Below are 17776 nucleotides of genomic sequence, written 5' to 3'. Positions count from 1 at the left end.
CTGTAGACTATTATAAAGATTTAGCTGTGGACATCCAGGAGTCACTGGCTATTGTTCCTTTAGAGACATATCCAAAACACACACAAACATTCTAGTAAAAAAGGACACACACACACACACACACCCACACACGTGTACACACACACACACACTGAATTCATTAATGCTGTATTACAGTAGCAAAGAAATGTTTAGACGCTAGATTGGAAAGAGAAAGCCATGATTGAGGGTAATTGTGGGAATTTGTTTGGGTTTGGCATTTTGTTAGCAACAAACTAAATCAAAACCTGATGTTCAGGAGTATTGAAATATTCAATACTTTTACTAACTGAGGGACAATGAGGCTCTGTTGTGTTTTCAAGACTGTGGTACAAATCTTCTACAGCAGTATTGAGAGATGAGCCACTTATTAACAGAAAACTCAAGCAGACACTGCAGATTGTCTTTAAAACAGAATCAGGGTTTTTTGGGATCAGGTTTGACCTGATCATGGGTCGTATGTTTGTCGTCGTAATCACCAGACTGTCCTGCGTGGTTGTGGCAGAAAAATCTATGGATTTCTCAGACCAGCATAATCATTAAAAGTGTTTGGTTTGGAATAAGTGCATTAGGTATCAGTAGACATGCTGCTGTAATATCTAATCAAATCAATGTCTCTCATTCCCTTTGAAAAAAAAAATACACACAATTGATTTTTCTTCACACTTTACTGTTACACTTTCTTAATAACACACTATTTGATTTACACTTACAGATTCCACGTCAATAGTTAAAAAGAACGTGTCTGGCTTCTATGACCTACAACAAATGCATGCATGTGCCTGTGGGAAATAGTCTTTATTAAATTATGTCTCTGTAATAACAAGTTTCATAGTTAATTGCTTTTATTAGACTATTGATTATGTTAATTATATAATGCTCTGTGCATAATGACATGTCAAGTGCCTGGTGTACCTTTAGTATCTTACTGAATAAATGAATCAGTCTGTTGTATTTAGAAGTATTTTTCAGGAAATAGCTTATTTTTTATTATTCAATCTATATTTATACATGCAATTCAGTTCTGCCCACAAAAAAAAATGAGCTGGATGAGAATCGTTCATTTATTTTCTCAAAACAACAACAACAACAAACAAACAAAAAAAACAACAACAAAAAAAACAAAAAAACAAATAAATAAATAAAAATGTATTCAGGCAGGTTTTGAAGCTGATCAGAAAAAGGGTCCATATTTTATGCTGGTCTTATTTGTAATCCACTATAAATTTAAATGTGTAAATTGTTAACATGTTCAATATTTACAGTGCAACATCTTTATTAAGTAAAGGCAGACAGCCAGTGAAGGTAAAGCTGCCGTATTTGTTTGTATCTGAAGTCATATTTGTTTTTCAGAAATTCTGTCAGGTTTAAGGCTCTGAGTGTCAGAATCACTGGACTCTGATTCGTGACCATAATCTTAAACTGTATGATGTTTTATTCTGGGGAAATGTGTGCTAGGAAGTTGATGACTAAAGGACGATCCAAATCAATAAATAAATAAATTGATTTAAAAAAATAATAATAATAAAATATAATAATAATAATAATAATAATAATAATAATAATAATAATAATAATAATAATAATAAATAAACAAACAACTAGATAGATAGATAGATAGATAGATATATAGATAGATAGATAGATAGATAGATAGATAGATAGATAGATAGATAGATAGATAGATATCGGCTGTTATCGATAAAGACTATAGAAGTGTTGTAGTGTGGCCCAGGCATTAGTCTGGTGGCCATTTAGTCTAATGTGAAAAACAGATAAGGCTTTGAAAAACAAGAAGAAATGACTAGAAATTCATTACCTATGAAATTCAGGAGAAAGAAGAAGCAGGCCTCATTTTACTCATCCCACACTAAAGCATTAATGATAACAATCTCCCACTGTCTTGTTTCCTCTCTCATGATGCCACAGCTCCAGTAAAACTAACACATTGCTTTCATATAAATAAATAAGAGCGGGGGTGTGAGATGCTCCCACAGCTTGCCATGTTTCAAATTACACACTGATGGGTTGGCGCAGAGGCACTGCCCATAAATTAAAGTGGCACCAAGCACACTTATTGAAAATCCAAAGGGGAAAATGGAATTACTGAGGGCAATCCATCTCTTTGCACCGAGCAACAGATGCTAAAGCGGAGAGTAATAGTTTTTTTTTTGTTTTTTTTTTAAGACAGACAGACAGACAGACAGACAAGAGCGTGCATGCACATTTGGGAGTTGCATTACATCCTTCAGGTAGCATGTCACACACTGCCCCTACTGATATACTTCATGTATGGGTCAAGAGTAGAAAAACTGCCCAAAATCCCTAGATGTAATGAACAGGAACAGAGGACAAGACTGGCTCAGGATTAAATGTTGAAATCTGGCATTGAAAATGTCCACATATATGTAGCTTAAGCAGATATATAAATAGATGTATTTCAAATCTTTAATGTTATATCATCTTTAATGTTAAATAAGAAATCCCTAATATTATTTAAACAAAACAGGATCAGGGTTGGCATATGAGCAAATAACAAACATCCTTCATGCTACACAATGAGAAAAGCACCACGGTCACAAACTACATAAAAACGACATAGTTAAAGCATTTTTTTTATAATCATTATTTTTTATAGTAATATTTATAATAATTATTAGATAGATAAATCCAAAAATTATTACTAATTAATAATTGTTGATATATAATATAATAATATATAATAATTATAATATTATATAATATAATATAATATAATAATCATTTTTATTATTAAGAATTTTCATTCCTACTCTTCATATCGTCTGTAGTGTATGTGTGATTATTACAGACAAAAATGGACTGTAGGGATGCGAAAAGTTTCCCTGCATCAAATCTTTATTCACTGGAAAATTAACAGGATCAAAAAGTGTTTATGTGAATCGTGGGAAAAGTTCACTCAAAGGTATTTATAAATTTAGCTCTGTAATAGCCTGTAATAATGAATCATTTCAGAGATGAGAATACGTTTTAATGACATTTTCATTTTTTTTTTCTCTCTCCTGTTTTGGAAATAAATGATCTCGTTCTGTCATGTTACTGGAGCTTTCTGTTGATTTTACAAAATGTTTTAAACACAAAGCCGCTCTTAGACATTTGTTGTAGGTATGTTTTGAATTTCTGTCTTTTCTCCTAATTACTGGGAAACATGTATTGTTCACGGTAATCACACACATGCTGCAGATGAAGTAGATAGAGATTATGCTGAAAAACATTGGACTAGTTCTTTAAGGAGAGTGAAAGTTTACGACCTTAGCTTAGGATAATCAATATAGGTCTAAAAGTGTTTAGCTCAACACACACAACACACCTACAGTGAGTTTAACCCTATATAATGTGTGTAACCCAGCAGTGAGCTGTAAATAAACTACTGATACAAAGACATTTCCCAAATACACTGACCTCTTTAAAGCAAATCTAATTCAAAATATTGAAAATATAATTTTAAAAACTAAAATGAAAAACACACATACACAACCACACACACACACACACACACACACAGCTAAGAAGCACGACGAGAGCTGATGGAGAAGGTCATTGATCCATTTCATTGGATTTCAGGTACGTCACTCTATAGACAGCGCAGCCAGCACACAATGTAATGAGGCCAGTATCCTTAAGGTGATTAAGTCTACCTAAGATTCTGTAGCACAGAGTTGTCTGTTCAAATCTAATGAAACAGTGCTAAAATTGATTAAGGTAAAAGTCTTCGTTGCAAGGTCACTGTCATAAAACCTTTGGCATCGGCACAAAGACATAAACAGTCCGGTTTGAGAAAGATATTAATTAATTGCTTGCTGCTCACTGTGACAAGCGTGTCTGTGCCTACATAAGCAGCAGCCTGGCCTCAGCTTCAGCTTTCTGATGAGGTTTCATTTCACTGACCTTCTTGCTTTGACAATCAGTTTCTATCCACTCAACCTTTACTAAACGCCAGGGCTTTTAAAAACCCTTACAGCAACTGGCTTTATATACATATATATATATAACAATAAAGAGAATTGTTAATCAGACTTTTACTTACAGTTAGACTAAAATTACCTGTATACATGGTCAGGATGTTAGTATTAAAAGCTTCTCTCTGCCAATTATTCCTTACCTTACTATACACAATGGGAAATGCACCACAGTCACAAACTACACCTAGTAAGTCCATCTGTCGTATACAGAAAGCAAGCAGAAATATGTTCACACGCACACATATTGTAAGTTTAAAAACGTAGTGTAAATGAATGCACGCATACAAGCACGGCTAAATGAGTTCACACCCACTCACACACAAACAAATACCTCCCTTACTATCCTGTTAACCTCCTTAATGTCAATAAAGGCACTGCCAGGAATATAAAACGACTGAATAGTCATAAAAACGAAGTAAGTTTGCAATGTGAGTAGACAAATGCAATATAGAGGAAGTAATATATAAAATTCTGCTCTTCAGCAGTCAGTACAGTAGATAGCTCTGACCTGTGAAGGTAATGATTCAGCAAAGTGCAGGAAAGGAGCTGTGTAGTTTCCTTTGTTTGTAACCGAGTGCTTTTTTCCTACTATTCACTAGAGCATGAGTATTTACCATATGAATGGGAATGCATTTACTTTATGCCCTATGTACTGTACGTACTGATAAAACAGCCGACAAAGCTTGTGCCATAGCTACATGACAGACACCACATAGCTAGTGAAGGACAATATCAACATTCACAATAAGGTATTGTTTTAGTAAGGCCATTTTAAAAAATAGGAGTTCATCCATTATTTTTTTCTAAGATCCAGCAGTCATGGAACACTTTGTTATCTGTTAATGCACTCTAAATTGGAAAGGGAAAAAAAAAGGGAAAAGACAAAAAAAGTTGACTTATTTCCCCCGTTTTGAGATACATTCATTTGAGGGGGAGAAGGAATGGCTGCTGGCCCTGTGATAGAAACCAAAGTCTTCACACAACCTGCAAGAGAGAGAGGGGGAGGCAAGGAAAAAAAACACACAAATGTGCCCTATGAAAAGAACGCTTCGGATCCATGTCTGGTGAGAAGGGAAGAAAGGCAAACCTTTTCACCAGGTCCTTGAAATACAAGCTGCAGGAAGCTAGAACATTTTGGTGGACTTCAAACTCTTTGCCTTCAACTACAATTTTCAGGTCTGTAAATTCTTTCTCTCTGCGTTGCTGGTTCAGCTCCTTCAACATCTCTGTAGAACAAAGAAAAAAACAGACAATGCCAAATACCGTTTTAGAAATGTATGTTTTATAATGAACAGAAAACACAGCAGTAACAGAGAACTGAAAAACAAATATGTGGCCAACATATCGGCAAATTCTCTATAAGAGAAAAGGAGAAAATGTACAGCACATTAGACAATAATATATAACAAACAGACACACGTCGGAAATTATGCAATAACAAGCACCAAGGGAACACGATGCACATTAGCACATTAGCACGCTAGCAGGAAAATAGTACTTTAGAGGTTAAAAAACATTGTTGAATTATCAGAGTGTTTTCAGATGACATTGACACTTGGCACGAGACCCACAACTGGTTGACCTACATAGGCTATGAGCTGAATATTTTAAGCTTGACGAAAAACACTTCAATCAAACAGAAGAACAAGAATCGACCAAACATTGTTTCTACAGAAATATAAATAATATAAGAACTGGACATGCTGGAGATGGATAAAGGAACAGATCAGCCAGTGCACAATGCAATACACAAATTGAGTTTCCTGATGTGCAAACATACAATAGACTCAGCCAAACCTCTCTCTCTCTCTCTATCTGTGTTTTAGATAAGCTGACATACTGAGTGCAAAAGCTCATGTAGTCATCATCTGTAATAAATCTGAGGTAAGCTAGTAGAAAAGCAAACATGTTTGTGTTTGATTAAATGCTCAGGATGGGACACATAATCAATACACCATTACAATAGCGGTGCACCTCTAAAATGTACAAACTGCAAGAACCGCAAGATATATTACACTGTTCCATTATAGAAAACGCCTTTATCTGAAGTATTAGCACCCGAAAATATGATTTGTACTTTCCTGTTAAAATCAGCTCAGAAAGCTAGTGCAGATGTGTTCAAGCAAACAAAATTCAGTAGACAAAAACGCTTGCAAAGACGTCCACACACTTTTACCCTGATTTTGAATGATTTTTAAAATGATAAAATAGTCGAAACCATTTTAAACCGAAAGGGTTCCTAGTGTAATTCTGACGCTTCGGTATCTGCTCTTTATTGTTTTAACAAGGAACCTACATTAGAAGTGACTGTGCAAAAGAACAGACAAGTATCCCAGTGAAAAATGTGTAATATAGATATGTAAATGAACTAAATGATCAAAAAAAAAAAACTAGAAGAGCTATGAGCCGAAGAGGAAGTGGCTCCAGTGTTTAATGAGGCTCTGTAAAGTGAACTTCCCCGTCAAAATTTAAAAGAGGGGCAGTACAAGGTCAAGAGCTACAGACTGCAGAGCACACTCACTGTACCGAGGGAGGAAGCTCACATATTTCTTTTCTTAACACTCTTGCTCACTATATAGCGCTGAGAACAAACAAGGCTAATGATTTTCAGGTATATCATATATCTACAGAAGCCTATTAGTTTCCTCTCAGAACGCTCAGAGTAACTAACTTACACTATAACAACATTAAACAATAAATACAACAACAACAACTACTATAGAAATTATTACTATTATTATTAGTAGTAGTAGTAGCAGTAGTAGTAGTAGTAAGAATTGTACTGTTGTTGTTACCATTATTATAGAACCCTGATAACATTTTAATCTGCTATTTTTGTATTTTTCTTTTTTACCTTTCTTTTTCTTTTTTTTTACAGCAGTTTAATCTATGAATCCAGAACCTCGTATATATGTAGCACATGATACTTTAATGCATTTGAAATGAAAGTCCATTTTGCATGATCAGCTTTTAGCAGCGCTGTAAAACTCTGCAGAATGTTAGCTAATAAAACTTACTCCCAGTAAAAAGCTGTTTAAATCGAGTTCTATTCTTGGACTAGTTTCCCCACATGATTTTATTACTAATTAGAGATGAATAAAAAAATACAACTCTACAAAAAAATTAAGTGCACAACAAACTCAGTGGTCAAGTGTTTGTTGCAGTAGTTGGGGGGTGAATTTGGCATTTCAAACTGCACCAAACTGCACTGAAGCTAAAACAAAATCTGAGAGAACTTTGGGTTTGTCAACGCAGACGAAATGCCAAACATAGCTTATAGGCATGAGTATAGATTGAACTTTGTTAAATGCATATAGCTACTTGTCCAAGGATGCTCACGTAATGGGATTGTGTGGTTGGAGTGAGGAGGTACAGATACACAGGCAATGATAATGACAAGGTGAATCAAACGGCCACTACACTAATACAGAACAGATTCTAGTGTATTCAAGGCTAGCTGTATAGCTCCAAATTCACTACACTGTTGTCTTGCACTACATGATCTGCTATTGTTAGGAAGATTTGGGGAAGTGGTAGCTCAAGCGGTTAAGGTTCTGAGTCGTTGATTGGAGGATCGGGGTTCAAGCCTCAGCATTGCCAAGCTGCCACTGTTGGGCCCTTGAGCATGGCCCTTAACCCTCACTGCTCCAGGGTGCTGTATCTGTGTATATAGACAGAATTGTACCACAAAATACTGAAGCATAGATCAAGGCAACAATTTTTTTTATGAGAGGAAAATATCGAGGGAGAAATAAAAATCAGGTAAAATCGCTTTTTAATAATAACAAAACAGCCTTACAGAAGCAGAGAAACAGGATAAAAAAATTTGAAGTTTAAAAAATGATGCTACTATTTGTTTCTGACATCTGTCACTAGACCACATGTGCATGTTGGTTTCCACTGGCTCAAAGGACAAAGGAATGTGAAGGTCAAATTTCACCTAGATTTAGTCGGTAACCACAAAACCGTGTCTTTTCACATCCACACTTTCTTTTTGCTACAATTGCCTTTTCCACTGGTGGTATATATGATGTTTGGTCAGAGCTCTTCAATGCTTTAAGCTGAGAAAGCAGAAATATATAGTTTACAGTGTCTCTCATTAATACTAAAGCAAAACCTTAGATGCTCTTAAATATGCATTAAAGATCGGTGTGTGTGTGTGTGTGTGTGTGTGTGTGTCAGTTATAACAGCTGATCATATAAATACATTAACTGGGATGCATGTCTGTTTCACCTTCAGGTCTCACACCTCATGGAAATAGTCACCCGTTTGAATCTGTTTGAATTTATGAGATTTTCAGTGTAACTAGAGCAGCCATTGTGCATGTGTGCGTGTGTGTGCATGTGTGTGTACGTGTGTGTGTGTGTGTGCTGGGGGGGTGACCGACATGGCTTTCACCTTCAATCTCGTGTCGCAGAAAACACCCAATTCACTTGCAGACGGAATAAAAGGGAGGCAGTCACAGAGAAATGAGGGACTTTAGCTGCAGTTGAACAATGGTTCTCCCGCGAAGTTGGTGGACACGGCTGATAGAAAAGAAAATTGCGGTGTATAAGTGGAGGGTCAAGGCCCAGCGAGGAATAGAACATCATTAGCGCGAAGCATGAAACAGCCTGCGGCATATGTGTGCTTTCCTTCAAACACACACATCTACACACACACACACACACCAAGATATGCGGGAAGTGCTGCTAGTATTCCACCTCCGCTGTTTAAATTAACACTTAGCGAAGAAAGTGAGAAGGTGAGAGGACTGAAAGCCTGATGAGCTGTTCCATGGCATCAATGTAAATAAATGATCTAGTGTTTGTACATTTAACATACTATTACAGTACACTGAAGATGCAAATCTACATAATGTCTTACTCAAAATAAATTTCTTACTGTATTAGCAACTAAAAAAATGTTGGTTAAAAACTGACCGAATGTTTTAACTTACTCATTATTTTTATGAACACAATCATGCTTCAGAAAAGGAGCTAGAAAAGGAGTGAGAAAGCAATCCTATATATACAGTATATTATGTTCAAATACCTTGACGGTACATCCTTAGAGCTAATAAGTGGATACGAGTGTTAATGCAGCAGTTATTTAGCAACACTGACATATCTCATTCTCTTATTTCTACCTCATATCATGTATGTTACCTTCTTAATATCTACTATTTCTGAAATGTACAGTGTTGTGTAATGATACTAGTCTTGCTATACAGCTCTAAAGATGTAGAAACATTTCTACATTCCACAATCCACTGCGACGAGCAGCCAGATAAACAGTAATAAACTTATTCGAGGTCGGTATTTAGTTATAATGTTTTTTTTTTGTTTTTTTTTATCTTTTCATTATCAGGTACACGGTGCACTTTTCTAAAGGAATTTTTCTGGTAAGTTTTTGTTTTTTTTTCCCCTCCGTAATCTTCAGGAGATTGTAAAAATCACACCAGCTTCTGTATTAGCAGATAAACCATTCTTAGTTTTCTGTAACATTTTATTTTTCTGGAAAAAGCAATGTTTTGAAGGTTCCTAAGATTTTATGCAGTAGCGTGTGTGAACCTATATGTACAAACAGTCATCAATATATTTTAATTACTGGAGAAATGCTTAGAAAGAAATAAAAATCAGCTCAATAGATAAATAATTAAGTAGCTAGATAAATGATTAGATAAATAAATAAAATGTTTAAACAGTTTTTTTCCTCTCATTCAATAACCAAAATCTATTTTCATTTACATTTATTTCATATTTATTTCATTTTCATATACATTATCAGTGTAATTAAACTGCATTGTCTGAAATATTATCTCATTATATGTCTTGCAATGAGGCAGAGGATAAAAAGCACAATTATAAAATAACACATATTTTATTAATTCTTCATTAAGCTGCACATTTCAGAAAGTTGTAAGATATTAGGGAAGAATTTCTGTTAAAAAGGATTAAATAATACAGATTTTGTAATTACAGTATATATATATATATATATATATATATATATATATATATATATATATATATATATATATATATATATATATAAACAAATTTATTTTATAGTATATAATTGTAACTCAATTTTATTTATAGTTAAACAAAAAAGAATTCATTAAAATTCATTAAAAAAAACTAACACTGAATATCGTCTATAGGTGAATTTGCTACTGAAAATGTATTCAGTATTTACAGTATATGAAATATTTCTGAATGTTTGTAATTCTTTTTAAAATATACACATAATTGATGTAATACTATGTATGTAGTAATGTAGAGGTAATTTTAAGAAAACTTTCTGTTTACTATAATCTGACTTCAGCATTTAGAGCACATTTTTATTGAACCGTTTAACATTATATTTCCTTATTAATTAGGCCCTTTGTAGGCAATAAGCTTTTTTTAATTATAGTTTTTTTATGAGCCTGCTGACAGGAAGTACATGAGCTAACATTATTTCAGTGAAAATAAGTCTGTCGTAATAAACAAGAAATAATACAGACAAGTTATATATATATATATATATATATATATATATATATATATATATATATATATATATATATATATATATATTTATGCTTTGCAATTTTTTTAATGTTTAGATCAGTAAAATAATATATAATTTTATTTACAGTTAAGGTTAATTTTGTCTGCTACGTAAGTATTTAATTTACTTTTTATTTAAAATAGCTCCTCTAATATTAGCTTAGCTTCACTGCTAGCAGGCTAGCACTGAAGTGAAGTCATTGGTAATCCTACCCTGGCTATTCTTCACTCATGGTTACGCAGATGTGATATTATCGTGTTTCAGGTAAGGCATTACGCTAGGTGTTATTGTAGAGAAATAGCGCTGCATGAAGCTTCTTTTGTGCCGAAATAAAAAAGAAGCTGCTCGTAGGACGCGACGCGCACACTGTAACCATGACAACTTGGGTGTCTACAGCCCAGAAACGCAGTTATTTTTACCCTCAATTTGGATTCAAATTCAACCTTGCTGGATTAAAACACCCCATGCTGGATTATTCCATATTAGATCCAGCTTCCAACTGATCCAAATCTGCTTATCATTAAACCAGTGTAGTATCTTGATGGCAACATGCCGAATTACCTTAAAAAACAAAATACACTGCATAGGCTGAGCTTTCATGAGACCTTTTGTCTTGAAAATGATCCTCACAGGTAGACTAGTTATGTCTGATCACAAGAGGGGAAAAAAGCAGTGACGATATTTAATTAGGATGTTTAACTAATTTAATAAATGGTCAGTTTTGTCTGAAAAGCATTGTTTAAATATCGCCTAAGATTTGTAGTGTGTGTGAACATGAATGTAAAAGCAGTTATCAATATTATTTAATTACTCGATAAACATACAGCAATAAATAAAAAAAAAGCAGTAAGGTTTTATCTTGTATTGAAATAACTGTTAAGTCTGTTAAGCTCTCTTTGTCCAGGTAAAAGCCAGAGTTTTGGTGTGAACAGAGGAGCAGTTATGAAATTTATTCTCTGAGACAAGCTAACTGCAGGGTCAAGTACATAAGAGGATAATATACATACAGACACAACAGCCGAAAGGCTGAAAAGAAGAAGAAGAAGAACAAGCTGTATACCAAAGAAAGTGTGCTTGATACACTAGAGCTTTTTGTCTACACTACACAACGGTTATGCATTTATACATTGTGTCACCTTATGTGGCTCTGCTACAAGGGATCGTGAATAAAATCAGATTCTGATCATCAGTCACAGAGTGACAAAGTGGAATAAAATATCTACAGACACTGGTTTTGCACATGTGTTAGCATAACCAACCTGATATTCCTCGCCCAAATTATTCTAATAGGCAGATGATAACTTGATAAGGATGAGAGCCAAAGCAAGGAGACAATCCATGAAAGTCCAAATCAAATAACGCAGCAGCGCTAACAGCTACGCTTTCTGGAATATTCCATATTTACACGGTAGAGTCAGCAGCCAGGTTTCATCTTACACAGACTCTCGTTATTACCTACTTTAATGCTGTATTTAACTTTCTGGAGCAGTTTACATTACCTTGTATGTGTAAGTGATAAGTGATAAGTCGTACTGCGTTTCTGACTCCATCCTCTGGCATCTCACGGCTAGAGACGTTTTTCTGGGATTTTTCTGCAAACTTTTGGTCTCCGTCACAACAGTATAAAGCTCTGGTGCCCAGTGTAATCCATAAAGAGCCCTCTCTCATATGTATCTTGCGAAAGGCAGTGCTCTCTCTCAAGGCCTCTGTGTAGAGAGACTGTTCACACTGTGGGGATTATTGCACAGATAAACCAAAGGCCTTGCCTTGTATGAGAGAAGACGCCCTTCGGCCTTTGTGCTCTCGTCTCCAATGGAAACGCAAAGAGCAGTGTGGGTATAGATGCATTCTCAGGCCACTGTTCCACACACACACATACAATAGGAACCTAGCGGGCTGCACAGAACAGGAGAAGTGCCAGCAGCCGTACACGACGCCAGATCTATCAGGAGCGTGGCAGCAGCCGATCTGTCATTTTGATGTGTCGGAGCCACGGGCCGCTGTGATTCTTTCCCTCTAGGTTCACTCGGCTCCACTCTAATAGCTCTAGTTATTAATACTGCTGAGAGACAGTTTTGCCTTTCTAAAGTAACACTGGCAAAATGCATCTAAACAACAGCACAGCAAGATGCATTAATGACATATAATAAAGCCGTACTTCATCAGATAACACTACAGGCCAAATCTACACCAAGCTGACCGATATGCTGGCTAGCAAACTTCATCAGGATGAGTGCTAATACATGCGAAAATAACTAAAACACTGCAAACATTTGTTTAATGAAATGCTTAAGCACATTATTTCCAGGCCATCAAGAGAGGTTTCATGGGATTCTGTGAGTTTTAACTTCTCTAACAGTTAATTTCATTTCTTAGGAATGAAAAAGGACTTTGTGGGATATTATATTATATTATATTATATTATATTATATTATATTATATTATATTATATTATATTATATTATATATTATAGTTAAAAATTATAGTCAGAATATTTATTATTGCCACTATTTTTATTATTATTATTATTATTATGATTATTTTTATTTTAATTTATATTATTATTATTATTTCAGTTATAAAGCAGGCCAATTGTAAACAAAGTAACTATGTGATTTAAGCAGCTAACATTTTTAAACAAATGCAAAAAAAAAAAAAAAAAAAAAAAAAAAATTCAACAAAAGAAGAACCTGTGGTGGCACTTAAAGGAAACGATACAGCACAAAAAAATCATTTAAGAGAACGCACTCAAATGCAAATACAAGCACAACACCAGACGTGTTAACACAAGTTCATCATGAGTGAGAGAGATGACTCTGTGTGTTTTACAAAGAAATAGAGTCATGCTGAAAATATTTTCCCTATGTATGAAGTCTTCACACTCACACACACACACACACGCACACACACACACGCACACACAGTTGAGATGTGTATGTGTGCATGTGTACAATCCTCCAAAAAATTGTACATTTCTTCATTATTACTTGAATTTCTCCAGAGCGTTATAATTAATTCAGTTCTCTTTGGAAGCTAAAAAGATATTGATTATAAATATGTAGAATGTAAATCTCTTTCAAAGACATTCTACAAAGGATACAGGTACAAAATTCAGTTTATTGTTATCTGAACATTTTTCAGGCTACACAGCTTTTATATATATATATATATATATATATATATATATATATATATATATATATATATATATATATATATATATATATATTATTTTTTTATTTTTGTATATTAAGTTCTGATTACATCAGTGATAGTTGTGATCACAAGCATCAGGTCTGGACACAGCAAGACAGAGCTGTTAATACTCTGCTTTTATCTGCTCCTGTGCATCGATTTAAGCCTGGTTACTGTAACTCAAAATTATTAATGCAGGCACCTTGAGCTCTCACTACTGCATGAATAAACACACACACACACGCACACACAAGCATGCACACGCACACACATTAAGAATGATTAAACAGGCACCCTGACGCCTGCATAATGATAATAATAAAAACTAGAAGAAATCATCGGCTTATAATTGACAGTGTGCTGCAGACCACCGACTTGTGTGTACGTCTCGTTACTGAACATGGCCTTGTGTTCTTTAATTAATTGTGAATGAAAATATGCTCATCTTTGTCGCTGTCAACTGGTGATTAAACATCAGCCAATCTGCCAGTCTGGCTGCTAAACACGACTGGATAACTCTAGCCAGGGCCGATAGGTGTAATATATACATTCCTCCGCGTGTACAGGCATCACACTACTGCCATACTACACGTCATACCCATGACACATTAACAATAATGAAATGGAAAAATAATCTGTCAACATCCTCTGCATGTCGAATGTTTAATTTCCCAGCCAATGTATCTGTGCCTTCACCAACAGCATCATTTTCTTACCTGGATGAACACAACTTAAACCTGCATCGTCAGTATGTTTGGCTCAGACTCACAGTTTCCTCTTTAAGCTTCACATCCAAGCAGTTCACCCCTACGATCCAGAATGATGACTGTAATGTGCATAGAGCTGAGACCCTGTGATTTCCTCGATGATCATGATAACAATTATGATCTTTATTTATAAAACACTTTTCATGGCTGTTGCTGCAAGTTCAATATAGCAGTAAGTTCAAAATAGCAGTAAAAATCAACTGATAATAAAAAAAAAAAAAGTAAGGGAAGAAAATGCACAAGGATACAATGATCTATTATATACGCTCACTGGGCACTTTATTAGGAACATCAGGAAAATGCAAGCAAAATATGAAGCCGCTGATCACCTGGGATTTTCACACAGAACTCTGTCTACAGTTTACACAAAAATGTGCAAGAAAAAAAAAAATAAAAATAAAAAAACATTCACTGGACAGCAGATTTGTCAGTGAAAATGCCTTGTTGATGAGAAAGGTCAGGGCAGAACGGATAGACTGCTTTGAGCTGACAGAGAGGATAAGACGATTAATCAACTCTTCACAACTGTTGTGAAGAAGAAAAACAACAACAACAACAACAACAACAACAAAAACGTACTCCATATCGAACAGTGAGAAGGCCGTGCTACAACAGAAAAGGGCACACTCTGTTCCAGTCCTGACTGCCAACAACATCTGCATTTATCCACTGCCACATGACTGGCTGAAGATCTGTATTTATTATTATTATTATTATTATTATTATTATTAACAATAGTAGTAATAATAGTAGTAGAAGTAGCACTAATACTGCAAAATCAGTGGAGTTAAATACCATCATATTATACTGGCATTTGATAAAATGCTTATATTATTATATTATATTGTATTATAATATTATATATATATTATATATATATTATATATTATATTGCTTTCATTATTATAAAACACTTCTCTCACTCACACTACTAATCACATGACCTGTGGAAAAATGGCACCCAGTTCATTTAAAGTGTGAGCTAAAACTGACAGAATCTCAATCCACATAATAGGATTGGTGCTGATATTAATGAATGAGAAAGAAAGAATTAAGAAAGAAATGACATGACTATTTTATTGTATTTTATAGTTTGAGGGGCTTTTATTCTATTGGACATCAAATATCCATTTGTTTTTTAGAACCATGACCGTATGACAAAGCACACACGTTTTTCAGCTCTGCATTACCGAGCAACGATAAAACACTGTAAAGGTTACAGCCTTGACGTAAATGCAATCGTAAAATAAACAGCTGGCAATGTGGAAAAGTTTACATAGAAATGTCACACTTCAGGCTCTTCCTTCAGCCACACAATTAAAAACAGTCGACAAACTGGAAACCGCAGCTTCACACTAATGGTTTGAATTTGGAAATCCATAAGAAACAACAGCGTGTGCTCTCGCTCGGCTGTGTTACGCTGGAGACTGCACTTCTGGAAGCATTTTGGAGTGAATGACTTTTCTGTCTGAGAATGGAGTGTAAAACTATCAGGCTAAATGCTATCAGCACAGCTGGGAGATTTCGTGATGACATTCATTGAGTCTTGCCATTTTCCCTTGCATTACATGGCTATTTGTGTAACCTTGTTTCTCATTCTGTAATTGAACACATTCTCATTAGTAGAGAACAGCGCATACGTTCGCCATCTACTATTTGCTCGGGAAGCTTTACTGATGAAGCCGTACCTCCTATTTTAATCCCTGTGCACAAAACTACACGTCAACTTATGCCAATTAATCTTTGGGAACAGCGACTGTCTGCTTATAGAGCACAGGGAAATGGAGTCCTTTCCAGGTTGACTCCACTTAAACACACAAATCGATTTATGCTTGCAGCGTGTATGGAGCTGGAAATGATATTTTTCCAGGGCACCGCGCTGCCCTGAATATCACCGGCCTGGTAATGAGTGATAAAAAAGCATACCAGATCTTCATAACCCTTTTCCTGTTGAGCTTCCACTTCTGAAGCACCCATGGGGGAGGTAGGGTGGGGTTGGGTGGAGTGGGTTGGGTTGCTTAGGGGCTGGATGAGATATAAGCTCACACTGTTTCCTCTTTACCGATATCTCTATAAGCTGCACTGCACCTAGAAGGCAATTTGAGTGAGTATCATAAACAGAAAACCTACACACATTACATTACATTATATATGAACCGTCTCTGGGAACTGATCTGGTGTTCATTTCCTCTGACCCTTTCTCACTGGTGCTGTGTTCATCACTCATCAGCCAACAAAGAAGAGGTTCTGCAACCAACAAGAGCCAAGGCTGCTCATTTTCTCTTTTGTGTGTGTGTGTGTGTGTGTGTGTGTGTTTATATCTCGGTCCACATGTCACAGGAAGCAAGCAATCTGAACTTAAGACTTTTCTTTAACCCACAGTCTAATCCCTTCTGCCATCAAATTTCCCCTGTCGCTTCCCTAATCACTCCGGCTCCCTACTGAAAACAGGTCATTAAAGTGCTGACTTCGATGGCCTGTATTCAGTGAAATAAAAGCACAATTGCAAGAAAAAGGGAAAGAAAGAGAAATATAAGGGCAGGTGTGTGTGTGTGCGTGCGATGTGTGTGTGTGAGAGAGAAAGAGAGAGAGAGAGAGAGAGAGAGAGAGGGGGTGAGAGAGAGAGAGTGAGAGAGAGAGAGAGAGAGAGAGAGAGAGAGAGAGAAAGAGAGGAGAAGTGTGCAGTAAGTGACAAGCCGTGGACATCGCAGGAACGCAGAGTGAATAAGAGAGAACTCAATGTTTTCCCGACTGCATCTCTGAGTGGACCTGTCTGGTGACGCGGCATGTTATCTTGAAAAGCGAGTGATTAATGGAAGCGGTGCAAGGTTCGGGTACGGCCCAGTCGGCTGGTGCATGATCAATCTTAATGAGCTCTCTCGCTAGCTGTGTATTATATTAACTGCAAGGGCTGGAACGTATGGGCTCACAGTGGGATTCTCCTTTCTAAAGCATGATAATGAGCACAGACTTCATCTCCTCTCCCACACCAAGCTTCACTCCAGCTCAGAATAATGTCTCAATGGAGGCACTCCGAATAATAATGCACAAGGGGCTGCCATGGCTGTGGCAGCAGCAGAAGCTATGCAGCGTGACACAGTCTGTGCTGCTAGGGTGTCTTTGTTCATAAGCGAGATGCTCAATCCACAGTTATTACCTGATTGTGCTGTGAATGTTTACATTAAACACAGTTTTCTGAATTGATGTGTGATTCTTGTCACAGGTGTGCTGTTTG

General features: G+C 35.8%; 1 protein-coding gene across 1 annotated transcript in view; it reads right to left on the bottom strand.

The window, feature by feature from the left end:
• Positions 1 to 17776, bottom strand: part of LOC132843294 (kelch-like protein 29) — a 181555-nt gene that overhangs the window by 45618 nt on the left and 118161 nt on the right. The window contains exon 6 of the mRNA XM_060866502.1: positions 5128 to 5266. Within this exon, the coding sequence (XP_060722485.1) occupies positions 5128 to 5266 (139 nt within the window). The remainder of the gene's footprint in view (positions 1 to 5127; positions 5267 to 17776) is intronic.

The sequence above is a fragment of the Tachysurus vachellii genome, chromosome 3 (assembly GCF_030014155.1).
Source record: "Tachysurus vachellii isolate PV-2020 chromosome 3, HZAU_Pvac_v1, whole genome shotgun sequence".
Classification (NCBI taxonomy): Eukaryota; Metazoa; Chordata; class Actinopteri; order Siluriformes; family Bagridae; genus Tachysurus; species Tachysurus vachellii.
This window is presented reverse-complemented; position numbering and strand designations above follow the sequence as displayed.